The sequence below is a fragment of the Cryptomeria japonica genome, chromosome 9, assembly GCF_030272615.1.
Source record: "Cryptomeria japonica chromosome 9, Sugi_1.0, whole genome shotgun sequence".
Lineage (NCBI taxonomy): Eukaryota > Viridiplantae > Streptophyta > Pinopsida > Cupressales > Cupressaceae > Cryptomeria > Cryptomeria japonica.
Genome location: NC_081413.1, coordinates 515,582,913 through 515,610,447, shown reverse-complemented (window position 1 = coordinate 515,610,447; position 27,535 = coordinate 515,582,913). Strand labels below are relative to the sequence as shown.

The following is a 27,535-nucleotide window of genomic DNA, read 5'->3' as shown; positions in this document are numbered from 1 at the left end:
CTAGTAATGTCTTAAATTGGAAATCACAAAGATGTGACACGTGGAAGCAAGTGCAAAGGTGCATGTGTGAATAACAAAGTGATGCATAAAAACTTGCAGATTGATCCAACGCTAATTTTCCAACTTGCACGATAATGTTGAAGATTAACTAAAGTCTCATAATGGTTGTTGAGTAGTATGACAAAGTTGTGCTCATGAAAGTAAGTGAAGAGAGTTGCACAAAGAATCTTTTTATACAAGCATAATAGTTATACAAGTTCATTATCAACAAATCATCCACAACATAGAGCATTGACAAAGGAAACATTAGAAGAAACAAGGTGCACAAGCACAAGATTTGTGCATTACAAACTAATAACAAAAATATGTTTGGGTGATGTAAGATTTTGCAACTCCTAAGAGGTATTTGCATTAGAAACAAATAATGCAATATTTCTCCTTCCATATTCATTTATGGAACTTCATATTATATCAAGACATCCCAACATCTAATTATAAACAAGAGGGGTTTAATTGTATCATGAAAGATATATTTGAATCATGTAGAATATTGAGAAATAGAACTTCAATTTTTATCATATCATGTGTATATGTAACCAAGTTAATCAAGAGACATATTACATTCCATACTAATTTAAAATTTATTATATCTATGTTCTAGTAGTAATTCAATACCAGTGTAACTGCCATTACCAAACTAATTTATCTTTTGGAAAAGTTTTGATTATAAAAAAAATGTGTGTTCACTTTCTTTTATAATAAGCTTCCCTTCCTCCATGGACCTTTCTACCATTGCACACATTCGAATCAATACTAACATCTCCATACCTCTTCTTAGGGATGTGGTTCTCATGGTTGGGGATAGGTTATGGACTCAGTCATTGAATTATAAGGATCTCCCCTTTCGATGTCGACGTTGCTTCTCTACCGGTCACTTGGCTACATATTATTCTCTCACACTGTAAAAGTAATACCACTTGGAGGATAATGGTGATCACTTGACTGTCATGGCTTTTGATTCTTCCTTGACGACTCTTCATACGCTAATGACTCCTAGGATGATGTTTTGCCTCCTACTACTGGTGTGGCCTCTTTAGGCCATATGGATACTACTCTGCCTCTTGTTACTGGTGTGGTCCCCTCTGGCATTGTGGAACATACTCCATCATGGCTCCTATTTTGCTCCAACCTTTGGTGGATGACGTGTTGCGTGGTCAACATATTGCAACGGTCTCACTAAAGGGATTTCCTCTCTTGGTCCCCTTTGTGATGGTGTTCCAAATGATAGTATTGCTTGGATTGTTGTTCGTCAACGGAGGAAAGATTGTTCTTCCTCCTCTTCCCACACTCTTCCTCAAGTTATGAGTGAAATTGCTATCCACCCTTGATGTGGGTTGCTAGATGTTTTGCTAATATGTTATAAATGATCTGTTATGACATGTGCTATCAATGGTCTATTCTTGACCAGTTGTGTAAGTAGCCTTCTTAACTTGTCTTTGTATAAGATTAACATCCATATTTTGCTGCTTTTATAATAAAAATCAATCTTCCCTTCTTAACCATAAACATAGTTTGCCTTTTTAAACATATGATAAAACTTATAGGATGACTAAATAACTAAAAGAAAGAGCTTAAAAAACCAGTCAACGTGTCAGCTTTTTACGACGTATCTTTTTAAAACATTACCAATCATAAAACACAATCCCATAAAAGTCCTTAGATTTTACGAAGGTGATCTGACTAACATTAATATACCAACTAAATAACCATTATTGTGCTTTAACTGAATCCTTAAAAAAATCCGTGCTTAATGGAAAAATGAAATAGAATAACAAATCCAGATAGATGAGCTAAGTCTACTTTACATGACCTTTGAGATCGACCTTCTGAAATTATGGTGTCAGTAAATATGAAAGATACCGTGTGAGCTTAGATGTTTAGGTGGCATTGGAGGAAAGGACAGAGTGGAACTTGGGCATGTTGAGCATGCTTGGGTGCTCATGCATTTCTTGCCATATTTAAAGCACAGGCGTGAATCATCATCATCTGCATCTGCATGCGTGCGTATATGATAACAGTCTACTAAAGCATTTCTCTCCTTACTCATCCTCCTATGGCCTCAACTTTCTCCTTGTACACATAATAAACAAATTTGTATTTTAATCAAGGATGAATTCTTATGGATCATCCTGCCCTGTTTTTGGAGGTTAGATTCTGTTCAGAAAAAGTTAAAAATGTAAATTAAGTTAATTACATGGTGGAGTTTTTAGAAATTGTAGTATTTTTATTTGTGACAGTTTAGTTTTTGGATGATTTTTAGTTTAGAAATATTCTTTTATAATCTTTTATTTATTTATTTATGATGTTTTTGTCATTTTTCAGTTATTTCTAATTCAGATATGATAAAAACAAAAATACTGATATCTATATAATTTAATTGTTTTTTATAAAAATAAATTAACTTCTAATCAAATTTATAATCGAATTGCACAATTCATTTCATCACCCAAACTGACATAAATAATGACTAACCCATATGTCTCTGTTCTATTTCTGTAAATAAGATATATGCAATTGCATTGCTTCATTCAAATTTGCTTTTAAATGATTCCAAAAATTTCAGGAGCTTTTCTAAGCAGTTATATAATCGTTTTCCTTCTGTTTATTGCCTATTCTAATTATAATGCTGTTGTTGGAGTCATGCCCATGCTACACTTGTATCTAAAAATGTTTTAAGTTCTTTATCTAAAATAGTCCTTAGAAGAACAGGAATCTCTGCATCTTTTCATTGCAGTGATGAGTTTTATCACCATGTTCTATCTATATTCACATTCACATAGTTACAATCATATGTTAATTATTAAAATATATTATTCTTAAGATAGCAATGGCAGTTGTTAAAACAGATAAGTAATCTAATTTGAAATATTAGAAATAAAGATATATTATTTTTGTTCCATTATTTTTTAAGCTAACTATGGCAGTTGATAATAAGACAAGTAATCCAACTTGAAATCTTAAAAAGTGAAGATAAATCATTCTTACATTGCATCACCATCTCTGAAAACAGCAATGATAATTGTTATTAAGACAAGCAATCTAACTTGAAATGTTAAAAACCATTCTTACTTCATCATCTTTAAAATCTTGAAAAAAAGAGAAATCATTCTTACATCATTATCTTTGAAAACAGCAACAATGATTGTTATTAAGAAAAGCAACCTAACTTGAAATATTAAAAAATGGAAGATAAACCATTCTTACTTCATCATTTTGAAGATAGCAATGGCTATTGTTGATAAGATAAGCAATCCAACTTGAAATATAAAAACCATGATAAATCATTTTTATTTCATCATTTTAAGAGATATCAATATCACTTGTTAATAAGTCAAAATACAAAGATAAATCATATTTATTTCATCATCTTTGAAATCAGGAATGACAATCTTATTTCATCATCTTTGAAATCAGGAATAGCAATTGTTATTAAGTCAAGCAATCTAACTTTAAATTTCGAAAAACAAAAGATAGATCATTCTTACTTCATTGTCTTTGAAGATAGCAATGTCAGTTGTTGATAAGATAAACAATCCAACTTGAAATATAAAAACTATGATAAATCATTCTTAATCATCTTTGAAGATAGCAATGGCAGTTGGTAGTTGGTGATAAGACAAGCAATCCAACTAGAAATACAAAAACTACCATAAATCATTCTTACATCGTCTTTGAAGATAGCAATGGTGTTGTTGATAAGACAAGCAATCCAACTTGAAATATAAAAACCATCATAAATTGTTCTTACTTTATCATCTTTAGAGATATCAATATCAGTTGTTAATAAGTCAAACAATCCAACTTGAAATATTCAAGTATTACGATGATTTTGAAGAAATTACTAACAAAATCAAACTCATCTAATTATAGATAAAAAAACTCTTTCAATCTATGATATCTATCTGCAAAAACCCCTAAAACCTGAAAATACCTTCCCTGTTTCAGCAGGTTTTGAACATCTGACTTCCAAATAGCAGACCACCTAATGCAAGCCAACCAGACATTCATATATAGAAAATTTCCGATTACAAAAAGAAACCAAACAAAGAAAAATACCTGAAACACAAAAAATCTGAAAAATTTCAGACATTCCAGTAGTCATTTGAGGAGAATGCAGATCTGTAAGTCTGCCATCTTCTTCAAAGAACAAAATAACAGAATTCTAGGTCTTTCCGAAAACACAGATATGCATTCCCCCCGAATGACTCTCACAAAATGTCAGATTGAGGTGCACAAGTTAACCCTAAATGATTGAGGGCTTTCATTCAGAGAACAAAAGACTCAATCTAGATCTTGCATTTTTTAATGAATTGTAGGAATAGGAATAGGAATAGAAATAGGAGTAAGTACATGGTATTTAAAGTGTGAAAGCATGGAGTTTCCCGTGCACTTGCTTCTCACGCATCCCACCACCAACTCTGATCGCCCAGTGTTGCACGCTACGCCAAACGAAAAGAAAGCATTAAAAAACTTACTTCTTTTGTGCCTTGTCAAGCCCTAGGTAGGACCATTTCTGTATCATATCAGATCTAATTGCAGAAGTTTTTTCTTCCATCTATCTCCTCCTTCCTCCACGCTCCCACGGGCCCGCCATTATTGTTTTTTATCTGCTTCGCTTGTACCAGAGGAATTATTGTGCTGGAAATATACCGTTGGTAAGTTGTTTGTTGTGGGGAATTAGAGTTTTTAATGCTTCCTCTTAGTAGGTGATGCAGAAGTGTGGGATTGTTAATTGGAAATTGAGACGTTTAAAAATTTAAAAAAGAAATAGTGTCTGGTCTGTTGAGATATTTTTAGATTTTGACCATCTTAATTTTTTAAATCTTAAATCTTAAGACTTTTGATCATCTTGAAATTCCATGTATTTAATATACTAATTGTTTAGGTTAAATATTTTAATTAATTAAGTCTACCTCTATTGGGATAGGCAGCAGGGGTTTAATGTTTGTATAGATCCTAGCATACATTTCATAATCTCTTTCTTCCAGATTTCATGTGTATTTAGATGGTAAATTGTATAAGCTGATTCAAATAGGGAATATTATGATATCTTATTTTGAAGGGTTAAAGTTGTATTTCCAATATTTAATAAACAAACCAGATCCCTCTATCATATATGGTCAAACATTTAGAATCTTTCATTTGATAGTTTTGGTAGGGTATTCTACCAAAAAGAAACCATTCAAAGGGCTTTCAAAGTTACATTCTTGTATGTCACACTAGTGCCGCAACTTATAGAAAGTAAGCCAATGACCACCCCATTTAAAAAAAGACAAAAAAAAACTTCCCTTAAGCTAGATACAATTTTATCTATGCTTCAATTTCTAAGATTAAAAGAAATACATCATCCTAGTAACTTAGGGATAATAGGGATTTTATTCACACTTATAGCCACTTGTCTTTCTTTAGGAATCCGTTTTCCTTGGTTTGAAAGTATCTTTTATTAAAAACGTTGGGGCTCTAGGCTTTTGTTCCAACCTCCAACTAGTGTCACTTATGTCCTTCAATCCAACCATTATGAGAATGATAATAAGCCTCATATGTGTGTAGCCCTTGCCATCCATACCATGAGCCATTCCTAACTTTCCTTAGATTTTGTTTGTCAAATCTATCATGTTTGCCTTTTGTTTCTTCCCCACTGAGATTCCTTTTGTACTCAAAAGACTAGGTACTAATCAAATATGAAATTATTATTTTTGTTTCTTCTTTTGAACCCACTCGACCTTACTTGAGAGCTACACTTTGAGATTTATCGACCACAGTTCATGCTCCCAAGCCTAGTGCACCTCACTCTCTAACCAAGAACAATACCATCTTCTATATCCCCTTGCTCGTCAATTTTAAAAGCATCTATGGATTGTAAGAAAACCATATCCTCTTCATTTAGAAAGTAAGGCCCAAATAGGTTCACTTGTCCACATTGATAATTGGAAAGATCTTCATGTAATTAGGGAAATTCAACTTAAAAGAATTCCATCCCATCTATTATGTGATATCAAAAGAACCATATCTCAAATATTTAATCTTTTTTTCTGTAAGTATATACACACCTCATCACCAATAAAAAACTTGTAGTCAACCCTATGTTTATTATATAAATTTGTATACTTGGCACATGACTATTTAAGTTTCTCTTTATCCTCTAGAGATGCATTTACCCAAATTTTTAGTAAACTTGTTATATTTTTTCACCTATGAATCTCATTTTTATAACTCTTCTCTTAACTATCCCAAACACACATCAAAGGGAATAGGTGGCAAGTAGCCAAAACAAGCTTTAAAAGGAGACAAATTTATAATTGGGTGGATATTTGTTATAGGCTCGTTGTGCATATGTCATGTATTCATCCTAGTCCTTAAGATATCATTTATTGTACAAAAACAATTGTAACCAAGGTTTTATTCATTGCCTCTATTTCTCATCCCTTTAGGAATGGAAATTCATAGACCTTTCAAAAAAAATTTATCTATCCTACTCAAAGAGTGCACTAAAACTTGCTCAAAAAATGAGCATCTCTATCAAATATAATACTCCTCAAAGGTCCAAAAAATTCATCCATATATTTTTGAAGAATAACTTAGTTGCATCATTGTTGGATAGTGCATTTTTGTAAGACATTAAAAATCACATCTTACTAAGTTGGTCTATAACTTCTTCTTTTGCAATCCAACCATGAAGTCCATGGAGATGCTCTCCCATGGCCCCTTGGGCATAGGAAATAATTTTTATTAACCAAGCTCTTGATTGTTGGGCTTAGTTATACTACATAATTGATAACTCGTTATATACTTGGAAACTTTGGAAGGATTTTATTCACATTAAAGGGTCTTGTGGCCAATGATGCATGTGCCTATATTATGAGCATAAGTCTCATTGCTTTAAGTACACAAATTTTATGCCCATCGAAGAGGTCATAATCAAGTTGAGGCTCAAAATTGTCACTCTTACAACTTTTTGCTTATTGAACATACAACTCATTTCCAAAAAGATTCAATACAAAAAATATATTTACTCCAAAGAGAAGAGGTGGTCTAGAATTAGGGGAGGTTTCAACAATTATAAAGGACTCAAAGATAACATCATTAAATAATGAATTCAAGGGATTCACTTAGAAAGATAAAGAAATTTGTTATGATCATTCAAAATAAAATATAAATATTTATTACATTGAAGGCATATTATACTCACATATGGATGCAAAAATGTCCATCAATAATGACATGTTTGTGACACTTATATGCATGAAAAGCTACAAAAGAAAAATATTTTATTATTATTTTAATTTAATTTTATTTATTTATTTAATGCACTCAATTAAATAATTTATAATTATTTAATGCTAATTATATCTTCATTTTCACCTCTCAATTATCACTCACTTGCAATATTTATTTTGTAATTATCTCAATCTAATATTATTAATTATGGGAAATTGAAATATAATAATAAAAGAATAAAAAGAATACTTTGATGCTAAATTTTTTTTTATTTTGTAAAGAGTTTAATGTAAATATAAAAATATAAAATAAGAATATATTAATTACAATATCATATTATAATAATAATTTCGTATTAATTATAAAATAATAGAATATTTTTTAAAGTGGAGTAAAGAACAAATATATGATATCTTGGCCTAGTTTACTTATATTTCTCTGAAGGTAGCTATGCTATAATATTCACTAAAGGTAACTTGACTTGCATCTCAATCATCTTTGTCAAAAATGAATATTTTTTTATTTTTAGATTTATCAATATTTTAAGTTCTATTATATAAATTATTATACTTTCTCTGACAAGATATTTATTCAATTTTTAGGAAAAAAACAAATTAAAATAATCCAACAATTTTTTTTCCAAAAGATATTCTTTAAAGAAAATTGTTATTTAATGGGGTGACCCATGTAGTAGAGCAGTTAAAATTCTTGCTTGGTGATTCACTGGGTTGGTGGGCTCGTGGATTTGAAAATCAATAGTGTTCCGCACCTTAAAAAATGTCAATTAACATTTTTTTAAAAAAAAAAATTATCAAAAATAAATAAATTGTTATTTAATAATTATAAAATAATTTAATTTTTTTTATACTTCTAGAAAGGAGATAATGGCAAATGTAAATATAACTTTTTAGATCCACATTTGAAAGCTCCGTGCAAATAAGAGGGCAATATTATTAAGAAGGTGTGATTCAAAACTTTCATATTTTTATATTTAATTGTTTATTTTATTTATGATTTTAAATTGAATTTAAGATTTATAAAAAAAGACATTTTCACAATATTTTATTAAACAATATGATTGATTGTTTCAGAAGTATAAATTAATCACTACTTCAACTTTCAATTCATACAATTTATAAATTATTTAAAAAAATAAAAAAATCTAAACTCTTTTAAATATAAAAAAAAATGAAAAACAAAATATATCCAAATACAAACAAGTAACATCACACCCTAAGAGATACAAACCCAAAACCCAAAAAAAACAAGCAACAACCCAAAAAGAGTAAGACTAACCATTTCAACAACATTTCTCCCATTCAACCTTATCATACAAATTATGACTAGATTTTATTATATACTTAGCTTCCATAATCAAACAACCTCCTAACAACTAAATCATAACTATGCAATATTCCTCTCTTATATAAGCTATATTCTTAAAATACACTTAAAACACTCTTTTTTCTTTAACACTTGGGAACTTGTTGCAACTTGACAATTGTCACTTGGAACTTTGAAGGAAAGATACACTTTTCACTATTGCCTTTTAGTGATTAAGGTTTGTTTCTATTGAGCACCTACTTTACATTTTGATAGTTACATAATCTATTGATTTGGTAATGTTATTTTGGATGCTTTTAAAATTTGGTTAGTTAACATTAAAAGATCTAAAATATATTTTTCTAAATAAATAATGTTACATATTTTATATTATAGAAATAATTAAAATATATTATTTACATTAAAAGATGGGTGGAATGGAATCATATTTTAAAGTCTAAGTCAAAAATAAAAATTTAAAAAATGGTTACACTAATTAGTTGTAAGGATTGTATGAGAAAGAGAATAGAGGTCCTGATCTAGTCAAAGGCCCCAACTAACTAGGAGATTTTTGTCATTTAGAATGGGCTCCCTATTGTGACGTTTTCACACATACCCATTGCAAATGGGGACCCCCACTTTTTTTTTGCTTTCTAGATTAGTTGTCTTAGTCTAGCTGTCTAGTAGTGTCTTTAGCTATTAACCTTTCACTTGAGGAGGTGCAATGCCTTAGGTTGCTAGGAAGTGATCAAGTCATGTCTTTCTCTTTAGGTGGAATTGAGGTCAATTTAGCTTTCAATGCCTTAGAAATGAGCGATTAAGATTATCATTCCATTTGCTCAACATCATATGCTTTCAAGATCAAGGATGAAATGTTGAGTCTAAGTGTGGAAGACTGTCAAAGAGAGTGAAATGTTCAAGAAGAAGGTAGTCAAGGCAGAATAAACCTTGTTAATGAAGGAAAAACCCTTGAAATGGATGGGGTAAGTAAATGAAGCAGCAAGATGGAAGAAATCAAGTCACTTCTAGTGACCATTCAAATCCCCGACCAACTTCATTGTCACTGCAGTTGACCCCAAAATCTTCGACCTGCCTCTTCAAATACTTCTAGCTGATGGTAAAATCGCTGACCAGCCTCTCCAGGCACTTCCAATTGCATGTCATAAGTCAGATTAGACTGAATAGGTCATTGTTCTTGGTGAGTTGAACGTTGATTAAGAGATGCTTAGGGTTTTGAAAGTTAATGTTGTTTGAGATGAGTGAAGTTGCTAAGCGTAAGTAGAAAACACAATGGAATGCTAGTTGAGCAGGTTAATCATGCTTTGGAGTCACTTCCACTTACCCCCTAGATCTCCAACCTACCTTTGACTACTTCCACTTGGTGGTCAAATCTCTGATCTCTCTTAGTGACTTCCACTTGACCTAAAAACCATGTCCAAGGACATGTGGATGATTTCTTCATGTCATCGAGAGGTGACTGATTTCAAGGAAAACAAGTAGATGATCAAATTGATGAAAGCATGCAAGGACTTAAGGAAGGAGTCACTTCCACTTGCTAGTGAAATCCACGACAAGCTAATGGGGACTTCCAATTGGAGGTCAAATCCACGACCAGTTGGATGCTCACTTCCAGTTGAGCCTCAAAGTTTTGACCTACTTGTTGACCAATTCCGCTTGCTAGCAAAATCTCTGAACTGCCTTGGTGACTTCCAATTAGCACTCAAAGCCTCGCTCAAAGCACATGAAGATATGTTTGCTAATGTTAGAGATGAATGGTTTCAATGTCTAAAGCAAAATTAGAAATCAAGTTAATGAGAGGTGCAAAGGGTGAAGGAGAAAGATGTCATTTCCAATGGTACTCCAAAACCATGACCTCATTTGGTTGACTTCCAATGCCTTATAAAATCCACAAACTTCAGGATGCCTTGAATACATATTCCTTCCTCTTGTTGAAATCAATGTTGATTAAGATGAATACTTAGCGACTTGAAGGATAATCTTGCTTGAGATTAGCTTAAGTCAGTTAAGAGGGGGGTGGAAGCACCTTGAATGGTTCCTAGAGCAAGCTAATGCTCACTTCCACTTACACCTGAGATTCACGACAAACTGACGTAGCACTTCCAGTACAAGGCCAAAACCGCGACCTTCTTGCTTCCACTTCCAATTCAAGACATAATCCATGACCAATGTCAGTGGAACCCCAAAAACCATGACCAAGTATATGAAACTTCCACTTGGGGGCTAAAACCTCAACCTGCTTGGCATCACTGTCAATGCACCTTGAAAAGCTCAACCAAGATGAGTAAGTCCTTATACTTGGCAAAATGAACATTGGTCAAGGTGAATGTTTAAATTTTTTATAGATAATGATGCTTGAGGTGGGTGAAATATTCTACCAAAGAGTGGAAAGGTCTTGCGCAAGCAATTGAGCAAGTAAAGTTAACATTTTGGAGTCACTTCCTATGACCCTCTAAATCCACTATCACTTCCACTGGAAGACTAAATCCACAACTTGTAGAGAGAATTGTTAGTGAAGGGTTAAATCCCCGACTACTGTCAGTGGGTACTCAAAACCCCAACCAAACCCAATGTACTTCTAGTGACCTTTAAAAGCCTGACCTAAGAGGCAAAGACCTCTAAACACATAAATCAAATAAAGGAAAGGGTGAATCTTCTAGTCAATTGAGAGGTGAAACAATTCTAATTCGAACAAATTTCATTAGCAAAGTGATCACTGCTAGGTCTAATCCTTTATTTTCCAAGTTGAAATGTGAATTTTTCAAATCTAGAACATAATTTCTAGACCTGAAACAAGATTTCAGAGGAGTATCAACGTGGAAATGTCATTTGCAGATTTAGGAACAAGGCTTGCAAAGCATATTTGGTGGAGTTTTAATGTTAGCCTTAAACAATGATCATCATCTCTTGCATTTTCCTTACATAGGGTTACATTCACAATTTTAATCCATGATGTTTTCTTTCTTTTCAGGAGCAATGTGTGGAAAGGCATAGAACATGGAAATAAAGACCTCACAATCTCAAAGATCCAACTACGTGAGGAAGTCAGGATGTTAAAGTTCAAGGAAATCATTCATAATCCAAGGCAACATCCAAGCGAGGGACTTCCAAGAAGAATTATGAATGGAGATACCTCGGTAGTACAAAGGACAAGATCAACATCATCAAAGAAAATTTAGGATCGCTCTATCTAGGATGTCATGGAAGGAAAAGATCAATCACACGAAAGATCAAGCATGAGAGTAGGTCCAAAAGGTAAGAGTTTTACCAGTATCTTGAATTTTCTTCAAAAATATAAGAAATCATTGCCAGTATAAAAGAGTAATCCAAGATGGAAGATTCAAGGCGAAGGTGATCAAGTCAGAAAGATGATGCAATTCGGGATCATCTCTCACCACCACTTCAATTATTGCAAGCGAATGGAAATGTTGAGTATCAAGAGATATCCCTCAATCACCTACAACTTGTGATGAGTTACAAGGAATAAGCTGAGGTGGCGCCCAATCATTACCAACTCATCTTTACACATCATTCCAGGATAACGCGTCTAAATTCAATGCATCTAACTCATCCAAAGAGGTAGATATCTACCACATGTGGGCACAAAGTTTGATGCACCTACCCTCGTCATCTATTGGTCAATCATTCAAGGAAGGACATGTGTCCTATTTATTGTACTTTTATCATTGATTAAGCATTAAATTCTATGTAATGGGTGTAACAAATCCTAACTAGAGTTTCTATCTTCTGATCTTGGCCATTGATTGTGAATCAATCTAAGCCACTCATTGTAAAGAGCTATCTATATAAGGCTCAATTTTCTCATTGTAAAGGTTAATAATCAATAGTTAGATAGCAGATAGCTAGAGTAGAGTAGGAGAAAAGTGAGATTGTTGTTAAGTCATTGTTGCAAGAAGCATGTTAATTTCATTGAAGATATGGTGAACTTCATGTGTTGATTCAATATTTTGCATGGTCTCTACTTCTCGTTTATTTTCATGTTGGTTAGGTGTGTTAGGACTTCAAAAAAATTGTCTAGTTTTGAAGATCCTAGCTCAAAATTTTGTAAGTTGCATTCAGAATCGCCTTGATGAGCAGGCCTTTGTAGCTCATTTGGTGAGCTCATATTTTTGCACCGGAGAATTGTCAAGAGAAATCCCTTTGGGGATTGTTATACACCTTGTAGAGATGCCATATACCTGCTTGCAACTTCCCTGGACCAAATTTTATGAGTTTGTGAAGTCTCCTTCGGAGGTCCTGAAGTTAGGGTTGTTGATTTGCAGTTATTCCACTTTTCTGAGTAGCCCTATTTGAGACATCATATCTTTGTGCTAGTTAATTTTCAAGCCAAACATATAGTTGTCTATGATTCCTTGCTATTTTTTGAAGCCTTATGCCAAGTGGCTAAGCTCCATTAATCCGTTTGACAAGTTTCACAAGTTGATTCCATTTGCAAAAGGTTAAGTTCTGAAACTAAACCTTGTCGAGCAGCAGTTTGCGGCCCACTTTGATAATTTATATTTTGAGCCCAGTTGACCTGCACTTCAAAAGGAATGTACCCCATGATTCTATGTAAAATTGTCTACTAGATTCCAAGCTTGTAGCCCCCCAGCTTGTCATTTGACCACTTTTTGGGACCCATTCCAAATGCACTTTTTCAGGTTTTAACAAGTGCATTTTCCAGTTTTTCAGAGTTAGCAACTTTGAGGGTTAAATTTTTTTGCCTCGGATGTCGTAATGACGATCCGCCAAATGCCCTGGATTCTCATTTTTACAGTCTATCAATGTGCCAGCTCCCAGGGTCTGATCAAATGTTTTGCTCAATTTTTAAAGCTAGTTTCAAGAGCTACTCAGATGTTTTGGGTAAGTTTCAAAGTTGCAAAAATGACAAAGTTGAAGATTCTGAACTCAATTTCTCAAATCCTGGACACTTCATGTCAATGAATCAGAGCATTTCTACTAAGTCAGTGGTTTGGAAACGAATTTTTTTTAGCAAGGCCAACTTTGGGGCTCGACTAAGGCTAATACACAATGTGAATTTTAGGGCTTAAAAGGATTAAATATATATTATTTTTAATCTAGTTGATTAAAATAGTATTATATTTAAATGCAATATGGAGATGAATGTTTTAAAACATTTATTTGATTCTTTAAGGAGAAAGCTAAGACGTATTAAATCATTCCCAATGATTTAATGAGTAAATTTGATAAAAGGGGGGAGTAAATCATTTATAACGATTTAGATTTTTGAAGTAATCAATCACTAGAGCTATTTGATTCATCTTTTATTATTTTAATAACAAACTGAGTAGACTTTTTTAAAATTTTATGGTGGGCCCACTTATCGAAGGGGACAAAGTGTTCAACAGGCAGGCAAATTCATTTCTTACTCCAGGAAATTCTTTTTTAATTGGCAAGGAGAACGAGGGATATTTGAAAAGTTCTATCAAAAATTTTCTTTTTTAATTGGCAAGGAGAACGAGGGATATTTGAAAAGTTCTATCAAAAATTTCTCTGCACGCATAAGCTTGGACCGCCACTCATGTTGCGGGATATGAAATGTTTGAAGGACATTTGCATTGTCTTTATCCCACTCGATGTGAAGGGGTGTGTGTGCAACCTGCGGAAGAAGAATTAGGGCAAGTAGAGACAAGTTTCTTGTTATCCCGCGGGCTTGGGCCAGGACGACAATGGCTATGCAGCGGACAAAATGGCCCGCTCATGTCATGCCTTCCCCTTTTCATGCCCGCATGCCATACGACCCCGTCCCTTCAAACGGTCCAATCAAATGTACATCACCGTATTGGGCTATCTGCAGGGGTATCCGTGTTGATGAGCATTAAAATTTTATTTTTATTATTAACCTTTAATGTTTTAAGTTATATTGTTTTAAGTTATATTCGTTTAACTTTTTTTAAAATTTTATCTATATTGTTTATGTTTTTATGTTTTAATGTTTTATTTATTATAACTTAAAAATAAAAGTAATTAAGTTACTTAGTTAAAAATATTTAAGTAACTAAGTTACACATATAAATATCAAAATATCAAAAAATTTACTAAAACTAAAAATAAAAGGAAATAAGTAATTAGGATAGTTAAAAATATTTAACTAAGTTACACATATTTTTTATATTTTTTAAAGCTTCGTTTTACAAAAACAATTATACTTATTAAGAACTTCTTACTTTTAATGTTTTTAATATGTACTTTTTAAAAATAAAATAATAATATTATCAAAATTTTAAATTAAAATGTCTTAAAAACACAATATATTATGGATATTTTAGTTCATAATAAATATTAAAATAAATAAATACAAATTAACATTAAAAATTAAACATATGATTTATTATTAAAAAAATAAATATATAATTTAAAAATTAAACTATTATTTACCTAATGTATTTTAAAAAGTTATAAAATAATGATATTAAAATTTACATATATATTAAAATCACATAATTATATATTATAATACAATTGTATTAAAATAAATAAAAATAAAAAACTTAAAAATATAACATATTAGTAAAATAATAATTTAATAAAAATAAAACAATAAAAAGAAAAAATAAATAAAACATAAAAACATAAACAATATAAATAAAATTTTAAAAAAAGTTAAACGAATAAAACTTAAAACAATATAACTTAAAACATTAAAGGTTAATAATAAAAATAAAATTTTAATGCTCATCAACACGGATACCCCTGCAGATAGTCCAGTACGGTGATGTACGTTTGATTGGACCGTTTAAAGGGACGGGGTCGTATGGCATGCGGGCATGGAAAGGGGAAGGCATGGCATGAGCGGGCCATTTTGTCCGCTGCATAGCCATTGCCGTGTTGAACAGGGTGGGCATAATCATTTCTTACTCCGAGAAATTCTTTTTTAATTGGCAAGGAGAACGAGGGATATTTGAAAAGTTCTATCAAAATTTTCTCTGCACACATAAGCTTGGACTGCCACTCATTATGTGGGATATGAAATGTTTGAAGGACATTTGCATTGCCTTTATCCCGCGCGATGTGAAGGGGTGCGTGTGCAACCTGCGGGAGAAGAATTGGGGCAAGTAGAGACAAGTTTCTTGTTATCCCACGGGCTTGGGCGAGGACAAACAAACCCTCACGGGATAAAATCAAATGAACGCGGGGGTGGAGATGCTTATCCTGCATGTTCACGAGGATGGCGAATGGATCGTGCAGGACAAAGATTGATCATCAGAGGGAGTTTTGTTATCCCGCGCATAAAGTGAGGCACCCTAGAGCAGTCGCGGGACACATCTCAAACACAGGAATAAGAAAAAAAAAGTGCACAGTCCGGGAAATAAGGGAGGAGAATTAGGGCAGAATAATATGAGTGCAAAGGGGCGATTTTTATCATTTCTTCTATAATCGAGGGTCGATAAGGATCGAAGTCAAAGGTCAGATGTATGGACTTGCTCGTGTTTTTCCTCCATTGTTGTGATCCGTAAAGGTTTTTGCTAGGTTGTGGTCTGTCTTTTGCCTAGACTGCTGCGAAAATGGAAATGTAACCCAATTATTGGCGTAAGGCACGCGGGTATTTGAGGGATGCACGCAAAGGCTCATTGGTGAAATGCCTTAGAGTGATGTTCCCTCATAGGCTTTTACAGTTGCTAGTTTTGCACAGAGTGGTTTATGTACAGATTGGGCACGGTGCTTATCGTGCCTTCCCCAGTAAGCCAAGTTTGAATATGTTCCTATAGTCTGCAAGCCATCTCCACCGCATTCTGAGCGGCCACTTAATAAAAGAAAATTTGAATGTTTTTAATAGCTATGAGCAACCGTCTGGGTGCGTGCACTGTTAAGGATTTTTGTGGCACAACGAATGATTAAATGCACAGAGATGGGTCATTTTTGAATATGATCAACCTCGGCTAGTAAGTGAAACAACATGGTGGAACATGCTAACACAATATGAAGACCAGTGTAGGCAGCAATATCATTGAATTACTATGCTATTACAGTCGATAGCCAATGTGGAGAGAAGTGTTGAGTAGTTTGGTTGCAAGATATAGTTTGTGGCGCTCTGCTAAGTTCTCAGTGAATGCTTTGCTTCCACAGTTGTAAAACGCCCTAGCACTATGTGTAAGAGGTGTTTTGGTTTTTGTGAAGGCATTAGTAATCGCAGGAAAATGCATTGGCCGAGTGTAAAGCCAACCCCACGCTTTTCCCAGTATTTCCCATACCATGACAAGTAGGGGCAGCGACTGAGGCTTTAATTGGGGAAACTATTGTTGGTGTTGGATATAAGCCACACCTGGACCGACGATGGACTGGTCTAAGAGGGGCCAGTAGCTCAATGGTAGAGCACTCCAGTAGCGTATGGAAGGTTCTAGGTTCGAGTCCTAGTTGGTCCATGTCTACATGGTATCAAAGCCAGGTCCAGGCTAGGAGCCCCAACCACACGAGAGGTGTGGCTTAGGGGGGGTGTTGGTGTTGGAAATAAGCCATACCCAGACCGACGATGGACTGGTCCAAGAGAGGCCAGTAGCTCAGTGGTAGAGCACTCTAGCAGCATATGGAAGGTCCTAGGTTCGAGTCCTAGCTGGTCCATGTCTCAACAACTATTAGGTACATAGAAAATGCACTGTTTGAGGAGGTCACAAGATCTTTAGAGCAAGTTAAAGATATCCATCAAAGCATAATAAGTATGCTTGCAATGCAAGCCATGAGGAACATAAGAGGTGCATAAAGGTACTAGTTTTAAGTTATCTCTGAGAAAATGGATTTTAGCGACAAGGGCACACAATTTGAGAAGTTATTTTGCCCAAAGTCTACCTTCTGCAAAGTGGTGGAATTTTTATTTAACATGGAGAATTAGTTGTCAATTGGGGAATTATTTTCTCAAATAGAGTAAAATGCAACGAGTAAGAGTATTTTCTACAAAAGATGAAAATATGCAGAGGATAAACGATGTCAAAGTTATTATAGCCAAGAGGGGAAATTTTTACTCTCAAAATCAGCAGAGATGAGTAGATATTTTGCGAAGGTAAATAATGAAATTTTTCTAGGGAAAAGTATTTCTTTTCACGGTAAAATTAATTCACCAAGAGGTAAACTGTGATGAGCAGGGGATGAGAGTAAAAAGGGGGATTTTATCAAATCTAATATTTTCTTGGGAAAGTTGGCTTTTCACTTGGGAGTGATTCTTTTTTCACTCTAACAAATTTCAATATGCTCAGAAATTATTTTCACCAAAGGAGGATTATCTTTATTTCTGAGTAAATGCATGAAAGTAGCATGCAAAGGAGACGGAATTTTTGAAAAATAAAATGCCAGTGACATGTCATTTTCAGCAGAGAGGGAGAAAATTTTCCACTTTTGATTCAAAGGGGAAAATCCAGTAAAAGGCAAAGGTTATTTCCAGCTAAGGAAGTATTTTTCTATTTTCGGATAGAGCGGAGATGCAGGCTAAAAGTTAATATTTTGACTTTCACGGAAGAGGAAACTTTTCAGTTCTGAGAACAAAGGGAAAAAGGTGATCTTTTTCAGTTAGAGATGGACAACAACCAAATGTGGAAAACTTTGGGAGGGGTGCAGAGGTGAGTTGACAAATGCAACCAAAGATGGTATTTTCATATTTTCAACATTTTCCAGTAGGGTGCAGTGGCTCAATTTTGGTAATTTTTGAAAGAAGAAGAGAGTTGATTCAGGATGCAAATTTCAAGATGGAAGACATGTCACTTTCTAAAGATGCCTTTAGGGTTTTGATTAGGTCTTCTTTTGATGTATATCTTTTCTTCTTCTCATTAGTAGAGAGGAGTTTGAATGTAATTTCCCTTAGCATTCTGGAAGCTTGGCTTTATGTACAGTGGAGGACTATAATGACAGTTAGATGATATTTCTCAGTTTGTAGTGCTTTATGCTTGGAATAGTTGTAATCAACAGTGCACGTAATGAAAATTTGTTGTTCTAGTGGTTGTCTCCATTATGTAACAATATTATTTATGAAGTTAATGATCAAGGATTGTTCAATTTTGTTCCAACAAGTCTGGTGCTCATCTTGTTTTTTTTGTTCTCTTCAAGGAAGATATTAAACCAATGAAATAGGATGTTGGATAATATTTGTTGCATGCAGGATCATTAAGTATGATTACAAGGAGAGCTTAGTTGATGACTATCAATGCAAGACATTGGTGTTTAGATCTTTTGGCTTACAAGTTAACCTCTTTGGGTATAAAGCCATTTTCTGAAAGTAGACTCTGATGCCCAGTTGTGAAGGCATTGGTGTTATGTGTTATCCATATTCTCATAATCATTTTATAATCAATATCTTTTATTCCTGAATTTCCTTTCAGCATTAGGAGTAGGATTAGTGTAGAAAAACCCCTTCTCAATGAGTGCTTAGATGCTTACAAACTAAGGTTAAAGTCATAACTAGGAGTTTATCCATCTTCCTTAGTATCTTTCATTGAGATGATCTGTTGTAAGTTGTAGTGTCCTGAGTATTGTGAAGTTGAAAGTTGTTAGACACTGCATAGGTTCACCCGCCTTAGTCTCGCAGAGCCAAAAGAGTAGGAGATCTCAGTCTTGTGACTGAATCTCGTTCGTTGGCCAAACCCTTCCCCAAGTCCATCGATGAGTTAGTGGCAATTCCTCTAGGACTCGAGGACTGTTGGTTTGGGAACCAACAAGATGGATTGAAGCTATTGTGAATGGTTTGTGATGAAATTTTTATGTTCATACTACTAGTATTTCATTGATTGTGAGGTACCTTGCGTAGTGAACTGGACTCATTTTAGCGAAGCTTAACTTCAATTGCTACTTCTTCATTTATATGCATTGCACTGATGGTATCTGTGTCGTTGGTAGTGATTTGAACATCATAAGCTTATCTTAGGAGATCACACTAAACTTTGTCAAGTTGTTGCTTTGCATGGCAAAGCGAAGTCTAGTTGAATTTCACTAAATCATTCATAGTCTTTTACAATCTAGGATTAGATCAACTTCCTAAACCCTATCTCTTTTGTCCTTTTTTTTTAAGTCAAGTAAATTTCCACATTCCAATGGCATTCAAACATTCAAGTTCAACGTAAGTCCCCTTTGTGATTCCAACAATATCACATCAACACTTATTGAGTCTATCCAAGAGCATGTCAAGACCTAACATTCAGAACGTTGGAGACATCTCATTTTATCACGTAGTTTAACACTCGGGATGATTTTGTTCAAAGAGGATTGAATACTTAGTATTTTATTCTATGTTGCATAATGCATAAAAAACACATCAACACTCCCTACTCAAAATGGTATCATCTCTATCTTTTTCTTCTTGAATAGGGTTTACTTACATAGGAGATTAAAAAAACTTTGGGCAACAAAACTTACTGCTTTCAAGTTGGCCATTAAAAGTGTGTGGAGAGGTAGAAGCATTGTTGTGTAGCAAGGAGACCAAACATGATGTCTATAATATGGAGAGTCCAATGAGCCATGTATGGAGCTATGGTTTTGACCACGATGATGCCCACATGGCAAAAAGGCATGCACCCATGGAAGATATAAGTGTCCCTACTAGCAAGAGAAGGTGGCAAATGAGCAACCTTATAAGGGGCCTTAGCCTAGTACTTAATGAGACTCTGCAAGTGGAAAACTTTTGTAGGCACTTCAATAGCCTAGACCTATATTTGTAATATGGGATTACACAATATACTAGATTTAGTGTAAACAAAAATATTTGTCTACAACAAAACCTAATAAGACAATTTCCACTTTAGAAGCACGCCAAACCAAATTGTGTATTGTTAGCATTTTGGTCCAATCTCTTGAAAGAATCATATGCCCCCAAGAAAGGCTCTAGCTAGAAAGGCTTAACAAAAATTGTGAATTCATCCATGCAACTTGGGGCAACAAAACCAAAAATAAGTGCTTGAAAGTTTTCATGTCCACAAAATAGACAAAGGAGAATACAAACACGCAAGTGGATAAGACAAGATCCAATTGGAAGACTCTAATAAAGGAGACAGAGAGCAAAATGACATAGCTTGGGCTCCATAAGAGTGGACCAAAATATTTGAAATTATCATGTCATTAAGGAGCAATAGATTTGACATTCCACCTAACATTGAGCTTCAAAACTATTGGTAAATGGGGAGAAAGCCAAGAATATCCCTTAAGGGTATTAAATAATTTGTTGAGGTAATAGCCATAGGAAACAAGATTCTTAGGGATTTTGATACCAAATGGATCTCCTTGAATCTACCACTACAGTTTTTTAATAAAATATTAATCCTTTACAAGAGTAATGTACGAACATCAACTCACATTAGTCAAAGCTCCTAACCTCTTATTTAGGTTGAGTGACATAGAGACACTTTTAATTTCAAATGGTTTTCTTTCCACACTAGAGGACATGAAATTTCTTGTGAAAAAAATTGTTGGATAATATATTGAAAGTACTGCAAGAGGTGTGTAAGAATGTTGCCTTGACCTACAAGATGTTTCTTCATTCATGGCACCATTGAATCTAGCATGAAAGGGCATGAAGAAGCTTGTGAAATATACTACAAATGTAGCAAATGTTAAGCTATGAAATCCTAACAACCGTATTAACTGTAATACAAGTTGTCCCTCAATTAAATATCTCCAAATCAATATATGGGTGATTAGAAAATGGAATCTAGGCACCATCTAATCATATCCAATAGCCATATAACTCCGAATCAATTGTGTTTCTAAATTGTTTTTTCCTTTACCACTAAATGTTGCATAAATTTTGCACCCATTTTGATGAACAATGGTTTCTAGGTAGGAGAAATCCTAATTTGGACTATGATAACATCAACCCTAGTCATAAATAGTCCTCCAAACATGTAGGGGAGTGGGTGAGCATGACAATGAAAAATGGTGGGAGTATTACACTTTAGGGGTCAAGGAGACATGGAAGTCATACGACTAAGGTAGATAAATGGAGGGAAGTTTGACCAAGGAATATCGATAAAAAAATGTAGTGGGATACAATGGGGATTAGGGTTCAGCACTACCACATGACAAGTGTTCAAAGAGAGGGAGGCATGACATGCTTCTGACTACAAATGGCAAGTGGGGTGAAAGTGGCAAATAGGTGGACATGATGAGATGAAGAAGTCTTCTATCCTAATAAGGAACAAAGGAAGTGGGAGTGGGTAAAAAGGCATGCTTGGTAGGGGAGCTTTGACAACTCTAACACTTTGCACAGACATAGACGTTTTAACCAACAACCCATCTAATTGACATTTTTTGAGAGTTATCAATTGTAACACAGTATAGGCAAATGTAGAATAATAGTGGATAGCTTGTAGGAAATATTGGACAAGGTAAACACACTTAAGACTTCTCAGTTTAGTTATAAATGGGGGACAAAGTAGGGTCAAGATGCACAAAAAGGGAAGGGACTCAAGAAAAAAATGACATTGTGGGATTAAGTCCCAACAAGCTCTATCTAGGGACACGTGCCTCTAGTATGTAAAAAAAAAATCTGAATCTCCAGGAAGACTAAAAAAGGGAACAAGTGGGACCAGTACACACTTCATCATGATAAACAAGGGCCATGCCTACATAGACACAAGGTATATACAATGCAACATGAAACCAGAAAAGACATGATATGTACAAGACAAAAAACCATTAGCCAATAATGTGGAAGCACAAGGAATTAGAGATAAGGCAACCATTAGCCAATAATGTGGAAGCACAAGGAATTAGAGATAAGGCTACGAACAAGACTTACAAGATTATTGCAGGTTGTACCTTACAAGGAAGATCCATGGAACATGGCCACAAACAAACTACCACAACAACTTGTCTCTATCAAAGACAAGCCTATCGAAAGTGTTTATCTCCCTCAAACCAATACTGCATCCCTCTCCTAGCTTCAAAAAAATTGATTCTTGCATGCATGAACATTGAAACTGCTAGTGTTCTAGTCATCATGCTAGAAGTGGAAAAGATTGTCACATGAACATGACAACCACGAGTAGTAGGAGCCATTCTTATGATCATCCATATGCAAATACACCTGTAATCTTCTTAGGAGCATGATGTACATCCTAACTTTCACTAAATCATCATGGGAAAAATGTCTTCTTGAACTTCAAGCTAAAAAGCATAATGTTCCAGTGAAACCTTATGCTAGGATGAATCAAGTAAGTTTTTTAGTTCAATTAAAGATTTCAACCCAACCACACTACAAATGTTGACATACTTATCCATGATCAAACTAGAATCCTCATTCAAATCCATTTCATCATCCTCAACATAAAATATATAGAAAAATCTATGCAGTGCATGTATACTGCCATAGGTGTGCACTGGATACAGGTCTATAGTAGGTGCATCTGTTCTGAGGCCCACATGGAAGAATCCATTTTATCTATGGGTTTGATTCAAACACATATTATAACCTGCCTATTGCAAATTTTGTAGGATTAGCATTTTATAAAAATTAAAGAAATGTTAATTACAATTCTGACCTCCCTTTCACTTCAACATTTATTCTAACGAAACTGACACAATAGTTGGTAATGGCCATCATCATGCTCCTTGAATTCTTCATCAATTAAATTATATACATAAAGCGTGATAATCAGATCAAGTGTCATTTCCATCAACCATTAAACCATATCTATAAAAGCAAAAATTCAAGTGGAAGAAACTAATCCTATGCTAGCATCGTCCATATCTCATCTACAGTCTAAACTCCCATCACCATGATTTACATGTCTTAATTATGACGCCCCTGATAGCTTAATGACTCTTTAAATTTAGCATAGTACAAAAAAAAAAAATTCTGACAAAAATATCATTTTTGAACTTTATTGTTTCCTCTGAGTCAGATAAATAAACATGCAATATAGCTGTAAGTTTCTAAAAACTTGGCTGGCAAACTTAAAAACGAGTTTAAAAACAAATAAGACAGCTTTTATGAACCCACATGGCAGCACATCAAATAGAGGAAACAAATCCGTATATTACCAAATAAATCTCTATGTAAGTTGAAAAAATGTACATGCATCAGTGTATACTGACTAAAACTTAATGAAAATTTGAACGTGCCTCAAACTACATGTTCTGCCAATGTCAAAATTTTCAAATGCTTGCGTTCTCGAAGTTCATGGGGTACAGGACCAAATACTCTAGTTCCAACAGGCTCTCCCTGTTTACTAACTACAACCACAGCATTGTCATCAAACCTGATATGGCTTCCATCACATCTTAGTCGCTGCATAGCAGCACGCACAACCACACAATACACAACATCTCCCTTCTTGACTTTGCCACGCGCATGTGCTTCCTTTACTGATGCAATTATTGTATCCCCTAGTCGAGCACCTTTTCTCGACTTGAGGGCCTGAATGCACATCACCCGCTTTGCTCCTGAGTTATCTACGACTTTAAGACTGGTTCTCATCTGTATAAATGTTCTTCTTTGCTGTTAAAATAAAAGAAAGAATCAGCATATCAAATATGTCAAAAATCCCTTAAGCTTTCTAATCATTAAAATTATAGTCAAGCCCAATCAACCCCAAATAGCTATTTTAAGCAAAGTAGCAGATAGATTTTCCTTGTGCTCAAAAGAGGTATAAAAAAGACCGAAGGAAATAAGGCATATAGATGACATTAGACTTCAAATCTGACAAATGTTCAGTAATCACATACAAGAAATGAGTCAAATTGAAGTTACAAATGATCCAATAAAACAAGTTAAAGATGCTAGAACCGGATCAAAGTTGCCACTTTCACTCTAAGGAGATGACCTGAAACCATGGGAAAAAGAAACTGCCTCTTTGCAGTGAATTTTGTCATTTATCTCTCTATATTTCTGTGAAATTCATGTTTGTAATGGTCTGGAAAATTTCAAGGCTAATTTGGATAGGATGTGCACATATTTAAAATTTAAACCAAGTGCAAAACCTAAAATGACAATTTTGCCAGACTAAGCAGGTGGCAAAAACGTTGATATACAGCTATTGTGAACTGCCACCTGGCAAAAGCAGAAAAAACGCTTCAGTCATGGTAATTTCAAAAACACAACCCAGTGAAAGCAGCAAATTCACCCAAACTGGAGTTGGAACTTTAGTATTTTTCAGAGGTCTCTTCACATTTTTTACTTTGGATCTTCTCTTTGGCACTAGGGAAGGTTGCGAGGAGTCTATATAAATACTTTGTAAGAGATGTTTATTAAAGGAAACTAGACTAAGTCCACATTAAACCTATCAGAGAAACAATACAAGTAATTCCATATCTATACAAATTTCAACAAAGTAAGAACTAAGCGATAACACAAGACATCAGATCTACCCTAGAACAACCCTTTTGGGAAAAACTCAGCCTCCAAAGGCAACTCCATGTATCTAATCTCACTAATAGGATTACAATACACTGCAGCGTATCAATGCTCTCAAGTCTAAACAAAAGATATAGGAGACCTTCAATTTTATCTTCTAGAGTCAATCTGTTAGCTTAAGCTTTCTATGAACTCCCTTATACAATAAGATGCTCCTAGCCCATATCCATTTGCAATTAACTATGGACACATCACAATAGCAAACAGCATTACAAAACAATGGGCATAGATCATGAGTCAACTAACCACTTTGAAAAAAGGCCTAAAAAATGTCAGGATATTGCTCCAAGCCCACACGAGTATACAGTCCATTAAGGGTGTAAATAATGCAAAATATGCACACATTAAAGGCCTAAAAAATGTCAGGATATTGCTACAAGCCCACAGGAGTATACAGTCCATTAGAGGTGTAAATCATGCAAAATATGCACACATTGTTGAAGAATAGCGTCAGTCAGTAATATGATCTGACTGGGTCATCTAAACAACTTAAGTTAATAATTAATATACATTGCACTTGAATCAACTATTATATGATTCGATTCTCTTGGACAATTAACATATATTGATTAATATATTATTCGATTCTATGTAATGTATATTACATATGAATGGATTCTATGTAATGTCAAAGTGTAAATCGATCCCTTGTTATTCCGTGTTAACTAATCTATCTTTGACGTGTTAACACTTGAACCGATGCAATGATTAAATGGTTTGTTATTAACTTGTTGTTAGACGTATTTGTTGTCTAATTGATCTTGGAGGGTCATGATGGTTAGGAAGAGATGTAATGACTAAGGAAGTTGTGTTGTTTGAATTAGATATAATGCTACGTATATCTATTCAATCTCTTCCTTCACCTCAATATCGATCAACAGCAGAAGATAGCATCATTAAATACAGTCCACATTCAATATATCAGAATCATACGATATTATTAGCAGATCGAACTCCTTGTTCTGCATACATTATATCTCCTGTCAATCTGCATTACATCAGTTACAGTTAGAGCAAATTCTATCACTGTGACATGATCACTCTGTTCAGCAGATCACCATTAACAAAGCAAATTGAACCCTAGGGTTTGAACCAAGTTGAATCTCTTTTAGAGGGCAATCTTGACAACTGTCAGATAACTTTGAAATTATAAATCTGATCACCAAATTTAACATGGTATCAGAGCAGGATTGAGCAAAGATCAAGATCAGATTGATATAAGCTAGATTATCTTCTATTATTGTCTTCAAGTTCATCTATTTCTATCAATGTCAAGATGGTGAATGGAATTAGAGTTGAGGACAGACTTGAAGGAGCATTAAACTTTGTATCTTGGAAGTTTAGAGTTATGCTTGCCTTGGGGGAAAATGAATTAGACGAATTTGTGAAGGATGCCGTACCGGAACCAAAAGAAGAGGATGAGAAGCTTCAATGGAAGAGAAAGAACAACAAAGCAATATAAATGTTGGTTGATTCTATGAAAGATCACATTGTGCCAATCATCTCCAAGTTGACAAAGGCATGTGACATGTTCAAGACATTAGAGGAGATGTATGAGATCAAAACACAAGTCGAGCTCTCACACTGAAACAACAACTTAACCACATCAAAATGACAAAAGGAGAATCCATCATGTCTTACTTCATGAAGATTACTGAATTGAGAGATCAACTCTCTACCATTGGACACACTATCAATGGCAAAGAATTAACCATGTTGGCTCTTAATGGTCTTCCTTCATCATGGGAGACATTAATTCAAGGGATAAGCGCAAGATCAAAACTCCCCAAGTTTGATTGATTGAAGACAGACTGCATTCAAGAAGAGTCAAGATTGGCTACAAGAGGTATTGGCCAAAGCTCCACAAATGAAGATATTCATGTTCTTGCCGCGCACTCCTCAAAGAAGGGTAAGAAGGGACACTCCAAAAGAAAGAAAGATAAGGAATCAAATGATGCTCCTACACACAAAAGAAGGAAGGACATTTCAGAAATCCAATGCTTTAGATGTGACAAATATGGTCACTACGCAATGAAATGTCCAACCAGGACTATGCCTCAAGCTTCCATTGCGGATGTTGGTGAGACTATTCCACAAAAGGATTCAGATGGATTCATATTCTGAGAGATAAGTTTATTTTTTTGTTGAATAATGTTCATGAATTTAATATGTAGTTTTTTTGTTAATTCATGCAATTACATTATGCGTGTTATTTGTAAAACAACTTTGTCAGTAGATGTTCGCTTACGACAAGCTACATTTGGATATCTTGGGTTTTAAATTTCTTTAATTTACTATGAGAAATCTGTCCCTTACATTTAGGACATCTTTAGAATCACACTCTATTGTTTTTCAGGCTATAGAGTTTTGAAGTTCTATTTGTAATGAAGAGATTGAAATTCAAGAGGAACATGCAAAGGACTTTAGTGGAGATTCTGAGATTTTGCATTTCCATTTTTTTTATAAAACAAATATCTATCTGCAGAGGTGCAACGGTTCACTTGTGAAAGCCATAGAGGCACTTGTGCTGGTAATGATAGCATCTAGAGTTACAAAGCCATGATTGAG

General features: G+C 34.4%; 1 protein-coding gene and 1 long non-coding RNA gene across 2 annotated transcripts in view; both read right to left on the bottom strand.

Moving 5' to 3' along the window:
- Positions 1–3,774: 3,774 nt before the first annotated feature.
- LOC131066927 (uncharacterized) lies at positions 3,775–4,819 on the bottom strand. The gene is made up of 2 exons (XR_009111748.2): positions 4,411–4,819; positions 3,775–4,042 (listed from the first exon to the last, which is right to left on the bottom strand). It is a non-coding gene; the product is annotated as an uncharacterized LOC131066927 (long non-coding RNA).
- An 18,751-nt stretch (positions 4,820–23,570) lies between these two features.
- Positions 23,571–27,535, bottom strand: part of LOC131066929 (large ribosomal subunit protein uL14mz) — a 29,810-nt gene continuing 25,845 nt past the window's right edge. The window contains exon 4 of the mRNA XM_058001826.2: positions 23,571–24,052. Within this exon, the coding sequence (XP_057857809.1) occupies positions 23,678–24,052 (375 nt within the window). The 3' untranslated portion in view covers positions 23,571–23,677. The remainder of the gene's footprint in view (positions 24,053–27,535) is intronic.